The sequence below is a fragment of the Mustela lutreola genome, chromosome 5 (assembly GCF_030435805.1).
Source record: "Mustela lutreola isolate mMusLut2 chromosome 5, mMusLut2.pri, whole genome shotgun sequence".
In the NCBI taxonomy this organism is placed as follows: domain Eukaryota; kingdom Metazoa; phylum Chordata; class Mammalia; order Carnivora; family Mustelidae; genus Mustela; species Mustela lutreola.
In genome coordinates, this window is record NC_081294.1 from 80,082,872 (window position 1) to 80,097,657 (window position 14,786).

A 14,786-nucleotide genomic window follows, 5' to 3' on the forward strand; every position below is an offset into this window, starting at 1 on the left:
CTTTTTGTAGACATCTTCTTCATAAATGGGAAGAAAGGGGTTTGGCCAAGCCTCAATGATCAATTGTTAAGATATAGAGAAAGGATCATTGAAATGCGGAAATAGTTTCAAACCTTGCGCCTACTGGCTTTAGTTCTCTTTCCATTTAAATCTTCTACCAGAGATACCAACAGGGGAAAAATTACACTGTTTCTTTTCTTTTCTCCCTAAGACCAATACATATACTGAGTCAAACCCGTGTAAAGCAAGGAGAGGGTCAGAGCAGAAGATGTGGAAGATTTTTAGCTCCTGAATAAACTCTGAGACCTTGCTTCTCAAGGACAGGCATGTGGCTCATTCATCATCACATCCCTTCAGGCCTTAGACATGGGAGCCACTTGCTAAATATTTGTTGGATGACGAGTTGCACGCTGGAGTCTAGGCTCTACAGTTTTTGTGAGAAGCATAGAGAACACACAGCCTATGGTGTTGCTCCAGAAACATTGTGGGAATGAATGAATACAGTGGGAATAGGTATTCTGAAATGACTGACTGAGGAGTTACTGAAATTTCAATCAATGTCTCCTCTGTGTCCAGGCGATAGTATGTTTGAGTATTTTGAGAGAGCACCACAAGAAACTCTTTCATGCCTGCACCTAAAATAAGGCAGGGTAGAGGGTGGGAATCCTGCTGGAAAAAACAACAAGCAGAGACTAATTGTTGCTTTCTAGTTTGCATCACTCAACGTAACACGATTTCTGGAAACCTCAAACCTTGGCCGTGTCCGGAAGCATGTCAGCCTCATACTTACTGAGCCGTACAAAAGCCCATCGGTGTCCATGGCCAAGTACTGGCCAGTCTCGGTACTCTTTATGTACACCTCCCCCACGCTTTCCGCACTGAGCTGCAGCTGAACTGAAACAAAAATAACATGAGCAAAAGTAAATAAACACTAAACCTTTGCCGATAGGGCCTGGCGGCCAGGACAGTTAGCCATGGAAAATTCTGCTCATTCATTTCTCAGTGCCCTCAAGGATGAGCCTCACAGTAATCAAAACATAGAAATACAGTTCCTTTTTCTTTGCCCTCCAAAGAAAGCTGCCCTTTGGGAATGATCTTGAGAGAAGGAGAAATGATGATGGGCGTGCCTGCCATCCCCCTGTTGGTTACAGAATGACCCCTCACGCCCTTCCTCTGTCTCTATCCCCTCCTGGCGGGGAATCACCATAGGAGGAAGCGACGTTCGCTTCCCTGGGTGCTGCAGAGTGGGCAGCTGGCCAGCCTGACTGTGTTCCACTTTAATTAGCAACCTGCTTTGGGAGGGCTTTTTAGGGCCCCAACCTGTTCGGCATGGGAGCTTCTTGTGGACAGATTGTTATTTTTAAAAATCCCATAGCGTTTTTTTCCCAGACAGAGAGGTCCCAGGAAGTTGGACCGGTTAGTGCATCTGAAACTCAGGGAACACTCCCACTGTGAAGTTCAGTCAATGGCCAGCCTCTGTGGCAGCCCAGCTGGGACAGAGGCTGATGGGAACCCTGGCTTCTCATCGGGAAGACAAAGTGGGTGTCTGGAAATGCAGTGATGGGAGTGGTGGTTCTCGTCCTGGGGTGATGTTTGCCAGGTGACATCTGACCATGTCTGGGGACATTTTGGGCTCTGTTGGCTACAGTACAAATGGTACATCAAGGCCAGGGATGCTGTGACACGTTCTGCAATGCTTAGGACGGCCCCCACAACAAGGAATTATTGGGAAACTATGAGGCCAAGGCCAAGGACCTAAGTTCCTCTGAGTTAGACTCCCCATTTACACTGGTTAATACCCTACGGAGCCTTGCCCACTGCTGGACCACTACCTGGAGTATGGCAGCCATTCAATAATTCTTCATTTGTTCATTCTCTCCCAATGGCGCTCTCAAGGGGGAAGATCCTTTGATGGCTCACATTTGAGAAGCAAAATTAATTCTGGGCTCTCTAGATGATGTCTTTGGTGACTAGACTGTCAACCATCATGATGACTAGGGGTAAAAAATCTAGCTGAGGACCAGTGAGCAACCCATTCTCCAGGAGGACAAGCTGGCCTCCCTAAGGGTCGGCTTAGTCAGAGGCTGGGAGGCAGGGTGGGCTGGAAGGAACACGGGGCTCTGGTTGGCAGCTGGAGACCCCTCATTGCTTTTCCTTGTTTTCCTGCTTTAGTTAATTTCTTTGAATAGGAAATACATTCACCTGTTTCAAACTTGGAAACCATGTAAGAGGAGACAGAGTGTCCCTTCTCTTGTCTCTGTCCCCCAGCCTCGCAGGTGCAACTGTTGGGGATACAGTGATAAACAGGACAGATGAGACCCTTGTCCTTCCTCCCAGAACACATTCTCTGGTGCTGGCGAGAGGCAGAGAGAAATGAGTAAACCCCTCCTAGATCTATTTTATGTGTACCCTTCTAGAGAGCTTTTATGCACATCTGGGAAATACATGTTATCCTTCCTGCTTTTTTAAATTTTTTAACACCAGTGGTATGATACACACACAACTGTGTACCTTGTTGTTTTGTTTGTTTGCTTAACAACCAACTAGAGATCTTGCCAGTTAAGCACTGAAAGAGTTAACCTAGTTCTATCAGCCAGCTGCTTCGTGTTCTACTACATGGCTGCGTGGCTGTACCATAATCATTTAACCGCTTCCTTATTAATATGTTTGTATTTTCCCATTTCCTTCTGTTTTCCTTATCTTCTGATTCATCCCAAGAGTGATACATAGTTACTCACCCTTACTGAAGATGTGGTTCTCTTGTCCTTGGATGTGTTTGCTACAGAGACTTGGGTCTCCCTTAGCTTCCTGTGGTCAGTGGAGTTTATCTAATTCACAGGAAGGAAACTGGAAGCCATTGATTTCCTTTCCCACGGGTCCTCCTGACTTGGGTTAGTCCAAGAGGGTAGTCATGAGAGAACAGGCAAGAAGGCCTCCATCATGATCTGGGCCTCCCCTCTAGCCTCACACCACACCACTTGCTCGCTCACTCAGACCGCCCCACCCATTTAACTCCCCCGACACGTCAGGCTCTCTCCCACCTCAGGATTCCTGCCCACGCTTGATGCTTTGTCTGGCACCTTCTTCCCCCTGATGTTGACACAGTTGGTTCTTCTTCTCCTCCGGGCCCCAGCCTAAATGCCCCCTCCTCAGAGAGGCCTTTCCCACCAAGGCCCCCACAAATGTCCCTGCCAGTGCCACCTGAGTTCCCCCATTGTCCTCTTTCTCAGCCTTTTGTTTCCTCTGTGGCACTTTATGCGGCAAACACCTATTTTTGTCACTTAGGGGTTTACTCCTTTTTTCTGCCTCCCCAGGAGAATGTGTACCTGGGGAAAGATCAGGGATCTTCTCTGTCTGGTTGCCCGTAGGTCTGCAGCCCCTCATGCTGGGCCTTGCCCACTGGCTCAGCCACGATAGATTTGTCTAATGGACAATGTTAGGCCAATATTTGCAGAGATGAACCTGCTGTCCATCATCAGTAAGCTGTGCACTTTGAATTGTGTCTCCAGTGATGCTTTGTGGAATGAAGTAAGAGGGACCGAGCTGAGCATTCCAGGGTCTCCCACCAGCCTGCTGGGTGACCTTGGCGAGGCTTCTTAACCTAGAGGCCACAGTCTTTTTATCAGTAACATGGCAAGCCTTTGTGTCTAGACTCTAAAGTTTTCCCCAGCTCTAAGAGTCTATGAAGCAGTAAATACCTTTCATAGCAATGCTGCATGCAACAGAATATTGTTCAGCCCTAAAAATGAACAGAGCACTACTATGTGCTACAGTGTGGATAAGCCTTGAAAACATGCTCAGTGCAAAAGCCGGTCCCAAAGGACCATGTATTGTATAGTTCTATTTAAGTGAAATGTCCAGAGTCGATGGACGCATAGAGACGGGACATAGATGAGTGGTAGCCAGGGCTGAGGAGGAAGGTGAGGAGAGCAAAGGGGGAATTCTGGCTGAGAGGTCCAGGATTTCTTTTGGAGGGGATGAAAACGTTCTAAAATTGATTGTGGAGATAGTCACAACTCTGTGAATATAGATATGTAAAAAACCCATCAAGTTGTACACCATAAGTGGGTTAATTCTATGATATATGAATAATATGTTGATAAAATTGGGGTTTTTTAGTACTTTGTGCTTTCATTGGCTCTTACGGTCTTCAGAGAAGTTTTGCATATATTTCTCTGCCATTTTCTCGGCATCATCCTGATGTTTAAGAGGGACCGAGGGAAGGCACTAACTATGTAGGGATCACCTACGCGTGCCAGGCGTCGTGCTAGTTTCTGTTTTGGTATAAACAGTATAAAATTAGAGTATGGGTTCCAGAATCAAACCACACGAATTCAAATTCTGGCTTGGCTGTGTATTAGCTGTGTGATCACTGGGCAAGTTATTTAGCTCTTGTTGCCTTATGCATGATGGTAGCACCTGCTTCGTGGAATTGTTTTGAGGATTCAACGATGTAATGCATAAAGAGGGCCCAGGACCATCACTGTCATTTCCACCGAGCAACCGTGACTCCATTGCTTTTCCCAGTGTTGTCTGGAGGAAGGTAGCAGTGACTTTGTCCTATAGGTGAGAAGACTGAAGCTCGCTGATGACATGTTTTACCCAACATTTAACATTGTGACCAGGGCCCAGCTCTGAGTATTGCAAGTATCCTGTGTTTTCTTCTCTGTAAGATAACACCTTGGGCTCCAGTGATGGGAAAGATGACTCCAAATCCAGCCAAATTCTCTTTTCTTGCACCCTTTTGTGTTCAAGGTCAGACAAGATGTACAAGATGGCAAATGGTCATCTAGTATCCCACTTGCAGCTCTTGGTTAGCTGCTGCAGTTTTAGGTTCACAGAAAAAATAAAGGGAAGGCAGTGATTTCCCCTATGTCCCCTGCTGTCACAAGCGTGCAGCCCCTATTATCAGCACCCCCATCACAGTGGTCCATGTGTTACAAGTGATGGACCTACACTGACACATCATTATCAGCAAGGAGTGTTTTTAAAAAGATTTTCATTTCCTAGCTCATTTCTGTTCTCTGCTTGCTTAGTCTCCGTTCGTCTTTCTGGGGTAGGGGGCAGGTAGAGTCAACTTTGTTGTCTGTGGACTCCCATGTTGGCCACGCAAAGGCCTCACGGAGGTAACCATGAGCCAGAGCTGCTTGGCACAGGACTCGGTTCTCAGCCATGAGCCCCAATGCCAGGCTTGTTGCACTGGTGAGAGTTTGTCTCAAGAGTTTCCTCTGTAAATATTATTTCTCCAGGATGTCCAAGTTTCATAGCTCATTTTCACTGGATTTCTTTCTGGCTAAGTTTCCTAAACATATATCCTTTGCGAGCGGGCCTGGCAGGAAGGAGTAACACCCAACTGGGGCTGCTCGTGGAACCGACGAGGTGTCCGGCTCCCTCCAGTGACTTCATCCACTCTTCTCAACCTCCAGCCTCTGGCAGCTATTGCCCAGGAGGAGCGGAAAGGAGTGCGTGTGAGAAAGGGGTTCCAAAAGGGGAGGGGAAACCACACAGCCTGGCCCAGCGCCAGCTCCTCCCTCTCAGAACAGCACCAGGGTTTGGAAGCCACTCAGTCCACACACATTCCTTGCCCATCCATCCCTGGCGTGCTGAGAACCGCGCCCCGTGCCACACAGGGACCCCACGCTGGGAGCCGAGGGGGCTCAGACCTGTGATGGTAAATATGCCCACTTGAGAAACCCTGCTCATTTTTCAGCTAGAAGCAAACACAAGTGCAACACCTACAGCAAAAACTCTCTTTCTCTCTCGTATGTATTAAATAGTCTTATGATACATACACATATGTATTAGGTAGAATGAATATATATATATAGAGAGATTATATATATAATCTATATATATGAGAGAGATTATATATATATATATTATATAATCTTTCAAAGAAAGCAGAAAATAATGCAGAGTGAAAAAAGCAAATTGCAAAAGATTATAGTAAATCCTTGATGAAATCCTTTATAAAACACCAAACAGTGCGCATAGCTCATGAATATATAGGGAGTAAAATGAGAAAATGTGCCTTAGATTCAGAACAAATTCCTACAGTTGCTGCCCTGGGAAGGATGAGGAGAAGGGCTGAGTCTGCAGAGGGCAGTGGGAGGAGCCTCTCTTTTGTCCTAGCTCTTCATTCTGTTAAAGACACAACTCTGAGGCAAACCCAGTCACCGGGTGACCCTGGTTCAGTGTAGGTGATGGGGCTCTGGTGACCGTGGACTTCTCCGTTTTGGGGCCATCGTGGTTGTATAAAGCTCAGCTCTTAGTCAATGGGCAAACACTCAGAGCTGGCCAAGGCTCCTGTTACTTGCTCTTGACCACTTGGGCTTGACCCAGGCCCCATGCAGACCCAAGCACAGGTGTCCATGAAGGTGAGTCTTCTTAGGGGGTGATGGAGCCAGGAAAGTTAATGAAGCAGGACAGGGATGAGGGGGCACTAGGGCTCCCCCGTTCTCTGCTCAGTTTCCTTTTCTATCGCCTTCCACCAGGTTAACCAACACCTGCACGAACAGGAAGAAGCAGCTTTTCTTTATCCCGAGCAGGAATTTAGGACTTCCTGTCTGAGGTAGGAGGGTCCTTGGCTCTAATGTCCCTGGCATTCCCAGGATGAAAGGACAAGCAAATACTTTTTCAAAAATGAGACAAGTCAATTAGTCCATAGAGTACTTATTGTTCCACTTTCGACTTATCAGGAGAAATGGAAGCATTTTTTAATTAAACAGCTTTTTAAAAAAATTCGTTGCTTTGTTTTACGTATTTATTTTTTATTTCTTTGTTGTGGTTCCCCAGTTTGCCCAGCTCTGCCCCTGCCTGGGACTCCTGCCTTCTCCGCCCCCAGTCAGGCCTCTTCTCTGCCTCTCACCAGCAAATTTTTTAAAGGTACTCTAGCTAGACATCAGTTTCCTAGAGAAATTCAAATTTACAAAGCAGTATAAGATTTTTTATACACAGGCTATGTTTGCTTGGTGGGTTTGTGACCATGATGTGCCCAATAGAAACTGGAAAGCACAGAAGGCTGTGCTGGTCTAGGAATGTGTTCTTTATCAAAAGAAAAGATCAAGGTAATCTCCACCTTTGTGGATCGTGCTCCTCCCTGCCCCTTGCTTACACTTTGAATCCCTTCACGGGGCTTTTTGCTTGAAGGAGTGTACATAAAGGTGAACCCGGAGCTTTTGGGTAGACATGCCAGCCCCAAACTAGGCAGTCTAACCTGTTTTTCTGCCAGAGCTCTGCCTGTATCTCTGGTGTTCTCTTCTCCATGGTGCCTTCCATTAGCTCTTAGCAGTACTTTTATTCACAGGAAGATACGTGATTCTTATTTCCAAGGACAGAAAGAAGGAAAAAGATGCCAAGAGCCTGCAGCTGCCAAGACAAAGTGAGCTTTGGGGTCCTGCACATGGTTCCCCACCCCAAGCCATGCTCACATCTTCCTCTTCTGCCCCTAGAAGTTTTTAAAGATAAAATATCAGCTGGTATGTTCTGAGCACAAATGAGTGCAGAGGTAGGTTCTGCTCTGGTATCATGCCCGTGGCCTTTAAGCCTACTTTCCACCTCTGCTCTCCAAAGAGAGGCCAAAAGAGATTACGTGCCTAGTTTATTCTGGGTCGGAGACTTCCCGTCCTTTGCCGTGTTTACCCAAAGTGAGGTCAGCCTCATTCAGAACTCGGTGAGGTTGTTTTATGTCAGTGGCATTTATAATTAAAGTGTAGCCACAAGCCGAGCTCCGTAAAACATTAGAGGAAGATGGAGAAGTTAAAAAAAAAAAAAAAGTGAATTTGTGGAAAGAAAATTCCAGTGGTTTGGAATACATATGTGTATGAAAAAGACTTTTCTTAGAATTTGTAAAGGTGTCTGCTTCTGCTTTAGGGTCTGAAAAAAAGATCCCTGGAAAATTTCGATATAGTCCACAGACTATGTGATATTAAAAAAAAAAAAGTCTTTGTAGAGATTTTCTAGATTTTTCTGCATAACAGGTAAGGGGTAAGTGGGATGAAGGGCAGGGAGACCTCTGGCATCCTATCTCACCAAGGTGGGAACAGCCCGCAGGGGGTGGGGGAGCATTTCTGCCTGAAGACCGGCCCTGCTCACTGGCTTCTGCCAACAGGGCCCAGTTGTGCCCACCCTGGTGATCTGAAAAGCTGTCTTGACTTGCAGCACAAGCCGGTGGGGAGCCAAGTGTCCTTACCACAAGGTGCCGAGTCACAGTGGAGAAGAAACTGCAGACGCATGGCCCCAAAACAAGGAGGTGGGAGGGATTTCACTTAAGAGGAGTCTGCCCTATATAAAGGACTGCAAAGTACCATTTCTCTGACCAGTGAACTCCCTTAGTGCCTTTAGGATGTGGTTTGATTTATAAATATTTGATTGGCACACACTTTGCTCAGGAACCTTTCCATTTGTGCGGTGAGCAGTGCCAGTAATCCTGCTCCCCACACAGCCTCTTGTGTGCTTGGGGAGGCAAGGGGGTGTGGGTCACAGCAGAGGCTGCAGATCTGGGATGCTCGCAAACTTGTTCTCCAGTTACCATTCATGTGTTCGTCCCATTGAGGAACAAATCATGTCCCCTTTGGCCCGAGAGGAAGGTGCAGCAGGAAGGGCAGAATCGAACATGGAGCCCCTTCTTGCTCTGCCCACAACAGTTCGCTCTCTCTGCCAGAGAAGTTAGACAGGACAGGACTTGCTGGGCCTGGGCCCATTTTTCCTACATTCCAGGCCATGAGGGCTCCAAACCTAGATGGTCCTGGCAACACCGAGTTGAAGAGTAAGACTGAGTTCCATGAGCAAGGCTAACATTCATTTAACTTAACAGCCTACAGAGATCAGATGGTTACAGAAGAAGGTCAAGTTAGCCTAGAAGTGATGATGATGGTGAATAACATTTTTTGAGCACCTGCTATATGACGCTTTTAAGGTTCCTCCTTTACTGTGACATGGGAACTGTTTTTAAAATGAAGAAACAGAGGCCTGTGGGGAAGTAACTTCCGCAGGGGGACAAGGAACTAATGAACAGGGACCTGCACCTACACCTCTCTGATCCGCATGACAGGCTGTGTGAATCCAGCACTTTCTTCTTCTTTTTTTTTTTTTTAAGATTTATTTATTTATTTTAGAGATCAAGAAAGAGAGAACACAAGTAGCTGGGGCAGAGGAAAAGGGAGAGAGAATCTCAAGCAGACCCCGTACTGAGTGTGGAGCCTGACATAGGGCTCGATCTCACAACCCTGAGATCACAACCTGAGCTGAAACCAGGAGTCTGAATTGAAACAGAGTCAGACGCTTAACTGACTCCACCCAGGCACCCCTCCAGTATGCTTATTTAATCAGTTCTTGGGGGGAGACCACCATCATGGTATTGATGTCAGGGGTGGTAGTGGTATATGAAAAGAGTCAGAAGAGGAAACTTCCTTGGAAGCAGCAGCGATGGACCGCTTTCAACTTTCCCACTTACTGACTGATCACAGGCCCTATTAGCTCAGTGTCTGCAGAGTGATGATTATTCATAACTTTGTGAGATTATGGTTAAGTGGAAATGCAGGAATCTAACACAATGCCTGGCATTTATCAGGTGCTCAATAGGTATTTACTGAATCTCTTGTTGAACTTGAATTCATCTGCCACCAATGCAATTCATTTACTCATCAAATTCGTATTTATTGGGTACTGTGCCAAGTGCCAGTCAATGGACTAGACACAGAATTGGATTGTTGAGCTCTAACAGACAAAGTCCCCATCCTCAGGGAGCCTAGTGGCGGCAAAAAGCATTAAATACTCACACAAGTGAGTGTGATTATAACTACAGGGAAATATGCATGGTACAAGAGGCACTCCTCAAATGTTCTGTGTCTGAAATGGAACTGGTCATCTTTCCCTGGGCCTGTTCCTCTTCCAGGATCCTCCCTCTCAAGGTGAGGCCACCATCTGCCCATGTCCCAAAGGAAAGCCATAGGCGTCTCCATGAATCTTCTTGCAACTTAACATCCATTGCCCTGTCTCGTGGTCTGCAGCTCTTGACTCTGATGTTGCCTGGCTTTCCTAGAATGGCGTTGTAACACATTGTCAAAGCCTGTATGGCTCATTGCCTCATTGAGGAGCTTTGGGAACGTTTTACTCAGGCCTACATTACAGTGGCCAGTGCACAAACATCTGTCATAGGTTTATACTACTCCAGGAGAGGCCTTGTGTTAGGTACTTGGAAACTTACTCTCCTGGAAGTAGGAAGAAGGTTAAGTTTTGAAAACAGCCCAGTTTTGCCCAGGGCAGATCTGCTGGTTGCAGACAAAGAGAAGCCATGAGAAGAGTTATTTTTTGCTTTGTAGAGCTGGAAGACATGCAATTCTATTTGGAATGATTTATGTAGATTTATTTAATATTTGATTGGGTTTCATGTATATTCTTCCTGACGGAAGTCTTAGAGTATGGCTCTGTGCCTGTGACCACAATATCTAGTCATGCTCAAACTAATGATCTAGGAATAGAAACCATCCCCTTGCGGGACTGTGCTAATCAGTAAACCAAGGTCATCTACTCTCTCTGACCCTGCCCTGTCCAGATTGAGTCTGATTCAGAATAATCTGTGAAAATGAAGAGGGTGTGTGACAGTACCACCACTGCGCAGTAGAGGGCGACAGAAGTACACTCAGCGTGTAGAGAGTCCTGTTGCCTGCCGGATCTTTTAAGACTTTTCAGCCTTTTCAGACACACAGAGCAGTGTTATTATTCCCATTCCCCAAGGTGAGGAAGCTGAGTCTCAATATTATTCCCAAGGTTAGACAGCTGGGAACACTGGAGACATCTACATTTCTAGACAGGAGGGGTGATTGGAAGGGGCTTTGGGCTGGGGAACTTAATGTTTATTTTGCAGAGCATTTTATGCAAAATGGGGGAAATGGTCATTGTTCAGTGCTGTTCCATTTAGAAAGGGACAGTGCAAGAATATGAACTCAAGCTTTCTGACTCCAAATCTAGGGCCCCTTGAGTCTGCGGCGAGTATCTGCATTATCCTGTCCTCTTGGCACTGACAAGTACAGAGATGGATTTCTGCTCACTCACCCCACTTAGCTCTGATTTCTGTCCCCCTTGGCCCTTGTTCTTAGTTCTAGAGTAAATAAATAGGCGAACACAACTCTGAATGTTGCCAGAGGGGCCCTGAATCAAAACATGAATCTAGACCCTTGACCTTCCTGGGAGACATTACAGAAAAGATGAAGGGAAGGTCCTCAAATATTATACTGTACTTCCACGTGCTGAGTTGAATAGTTGGAACCTTTGAGGTGATGATGATGATGATGACAGCAGTATTGTACTGAGCTGTTCCCCTGAGTCAGGCACTGTGCCGGGGACTTTAACTCGATCATCTCATTTAATCCTCCTGAGAAACCAGCGAGGCAAGTAGTTTGATTCTTATCTTACAAGTGAGGAAAGTGAGGCCAGAAAGATTGAGTAATTATAGCCCAGGTTCACTTGGCAAACAGTCTTTCCAGCATTACTGGGATGTAGACCTCCTCACACCCACTCCTACAGCTTTGTTGTGCTGCATTCCAGGGGTTCCTGACGTCTTAGGTCAGGCGGCTGAATCCACAGCACTTTCAGAAGTTGTCCGAATGTTATATACCCAGAATGCAGTCAATAGTGTTAATGATGGAGTGACAACAATGAAATCAAATGCCATTTGTATAGAAATTCCAGTACTTGGAAGTCCTAACTGTAGTGTCTTATTTCCCAGAATTCAAGATGTCCCAGAAAAGCCAGCCTAACCCTGAGGAACACAGCATCATGCTTGTCTTTCCCCAGGGATTCTGAGCACCAGAGAGCATTCCCGTTGGTTCAGAAGATGGGTAAGACTTATCAGAAACATTTAAAATCCTGGAGGAATCAAAGCTTCTTTCCCTTGTGTTATATGGGGCAGACCACACTGTAGCATGCCTCACACAGTGGAGTACAATCTAAGTCCATTTGTTCACAGCAGATGTTACTTATACACGTGTATATGTTTAATGTACTAAACAGAGTCCTTTTTGCCTCACTCTGGTACCTAGTTTTCAAGGCTATCAAAACAAACCCCCCAAAAAATCTGGCCCTGCAGCTGGAAGGCCCAACACCAGCCTTCCTGCTGTTTATCTCAAGGGTCTGCCTGGTGAGTGGGAAGGAAAAGACTGCCTTCTGCTTCATAGATGGCAGCTTCCGACCCCACGACCTTTGCGTTTAAGAGTAGAGTGAGCACCACTGAGGTGGTCATTTCTGCTTACAGCCTGCAACCTTTGGTACATATTACATGATTAATTAAGACTATTTGGTAAATCACATCAAGGTCAGTATTTTGCATTCCATTTTACAGCCTGTTCTGTAGAACCACACTTTCCACCTCTGCTGTTACTGTGCATCTCTTGGTTTCCTCTATACTTTTCTTTTCTTGATTCGTAGTGTGCTTCACCCATCAGATCACTGACTCTCTAAGCAGGAACTTAGGACTTTTGGCTTCTCCACAATACTAATGCCCCAGTGGTGCTCAGGGACTCCCTGATAACATCCCAAAAGAGCCCAGACACCTAATGTCAAACGGACACACCACCATGAGAAGTACTAAAGCAGAAGGTAGAGGTTTTTATTCTTAGAGAGTCACGGAGATTCTTTTCCCTCAAGTCATGCCTCGATTTATCAACACCATCTGAGGGCTGGCAGGAGAGCCTGAAAGAGAGAGCCTTTGGCTCCCACTGCTCCCGCTCTCCAGTTTCTATAGGGTCTGGAGAATGACTTTACCCCTCCCAGTTACCACAGCCCCATCTGCGTGATACGTAGAGTGAGCGCTGCATAATTTATGATGTGTAAGACTATAATTATGAACTAGGATTTCACAAATCAGGCCCGGTGGGAGCATAAGCTGGAGAGCCCGTGACCATGAAACTGAGCCCAGGTCTCTGTGAAGGGTCCACTGCTGCCCCGCCCCATGTGGCTCGTTCTGTCAGAGAACAGGCAGGGCCCTCACCAGCCTTGGGAGCCAGGCCTAGTGACAGAAACCCACAGCAGGGGCACCTGGGTGGCTCAGTGGGTTAAGCCTCTGCCTTCAGCCCAGGTCATGATCTCAGGGTCCTGGAATCGAGCCCTGCTTCGGGCTCTCTGCTCAGCAGGGAGCCTGCTTCTGCCTCTCTCTCTCTCTCTCTCTCTCTCTCTGCCTGCCTCTCTGCCTGCGTGGGATCTCTCTCTCTCTCTCTCTCTGTCAAATAAATAAAATCTTTAAAAAAAAAAAAAAAAGAAAGAAAGAAAAGAAACCCACAGCAGTTGAACAGTGGAAGCCATATCTGCTCTCAAAGCAGTTGAGTTAGGTAAACAGAGAGCTCTTCTAAAACTTGGTATAGGACCCCTTTAGGTAGGCTGGAGCTCTCACAATGTGTTATTTTCTACACCTAGACCCTGGACACAAGCTTCTGAGTGTGTCAGGCAGAGAAAGGGTACCCATATGTAGACAGCCTCTCCACTCGCCTCCTTGACTTGAGACACCAGGAAGGCAGGAGGCTGCAAGAGAGATGGGTGCTTACTGTGCTGGTCGCTCCTGTCCCTTGTGCCGTCCACTGTGCCATCTGGAAGGATCCTCAGGAAGTGGCCCCCATTGCTACAGTAGAGGAGTTTGGGCTTCTTGTAATTCCCCGCAGGCAGATTAAACTTCTCCATCAGGGCTGTGAAGGTTGTGATTTCCCCTTCAGCCATGGCTCAGCGGCTACTGGTTATGGTGCTTTCAAGGCTGTAAGAAATCAGACAACCCTGTAGAATGTCCCGCCAGTGAAGGGGCCGCTCACCCTTTCCAGCAGGGAAGGAGAGCCTCAAGGCACGGGGCTCCCAGTGGGTCAGTAGCCACAGACAACCCAGGTGATGGCCACTGGAGACGGGCCTGTGTGGTGGGCAGCAGTGAAGGAAGAAAGGTCTCTGGCCTGGGAGGGATTTTCAGGACATTTCTTACTTCCCAATTGGACACAGCTTTGAACCAGGCTGTGCATTTTTTAGAATTTCAAATTTAATCACTTGGCCAAGGGAAAAAAAAATAATGTTTTGGTCCCTCCTTCTGATCCACACATATCCTCAAATTAAACACTGGAGTGGCACTAAAATAACACCTGGGCCCTGGCTGAAACCCACAAAAGCCGAGAGGCCGGCACTGAGGTTTTGCTGTCCATCCTCCCACTGTTTTGGCTGGGGACTGCCGGCCCCGTGGACACAGACGGCTCTGACAGCCTGACTGTTGGGGACCCGTAGAAAAAGGGATGGAGGCCTTGCAGACCACCCACGATAGGGACAGTGAAGGGTTCATGCATAAAGGGTTTGCTGGTGGGAATAGCACCGGAACGGGGAACAAGCCTATGGTGGGTGTTCCATGGGGGTTCTAAAGGGCAGACGCCACACCAAAGGAAACCTGATGAGACAGATCATGATGAAGGGTCTGCCAGTTATCCTTCCCCAGCTTTTCTTACCTCCTAATATCACACAGAGAAGGCAGGTCTGTCCCTTGTACAAAGGCTATCTTCCTCCTCATTATTTTCAAATGAGACCTACTTATTCTGATGAGGAAGCCTCCATATTACACAGTATAATCCTCTCATATTTTAGATACCCACTCTGTAGAGATTTATACCATCAGTGTAAAGATGTATCAGTGCCACAAAGCTAAGTTTTAAGAAGCAAAAGTAACAAACATTAGAACTTTAAAACCTCTTCTTGCCCCACCATTTAGGAGAACAATGCATTGGCCACTACAGGGCTACTCAAGGAAGAGGCGAAGAGCTGGAAGACGA

General features: G+C 46.7%; 1 protein-coding gene across 7 annotated transcripts in view; it reads right to left on the minus strand.

Moving 5' to 3' along the window:
• Positions 1-14,786, minus strand: part of FGF1 (fibroblast growth factor 1) — a 98,955-nt gene that overhangs the window by 7,120 nt on the left and 77,049 nt on the right. For 6 of the 7 annotated variants that reach the window (XM_059174917.1, XM_059174914.1, XM_059174915.1 and 3 more), the window contains 2 exons: positions 13,539-13,741; positions 791-894 (listed from right to left, as the gene is read on the minus strand). In XM_059174917.1, coding sequence (XP_059030900.1) covers positions 791-894; positions 13,539-13,707 — 273 coding nt within the window. In that variant the 5' untranslated portion in view covers positions 13,708-13,741. The remainder of the gene's footprint in view (positions 1-790; positions 895-13,538; positions 13,742-14,786) is intronic. The other variant, XM_059174920.1, reaches the window with a different exon arrangement.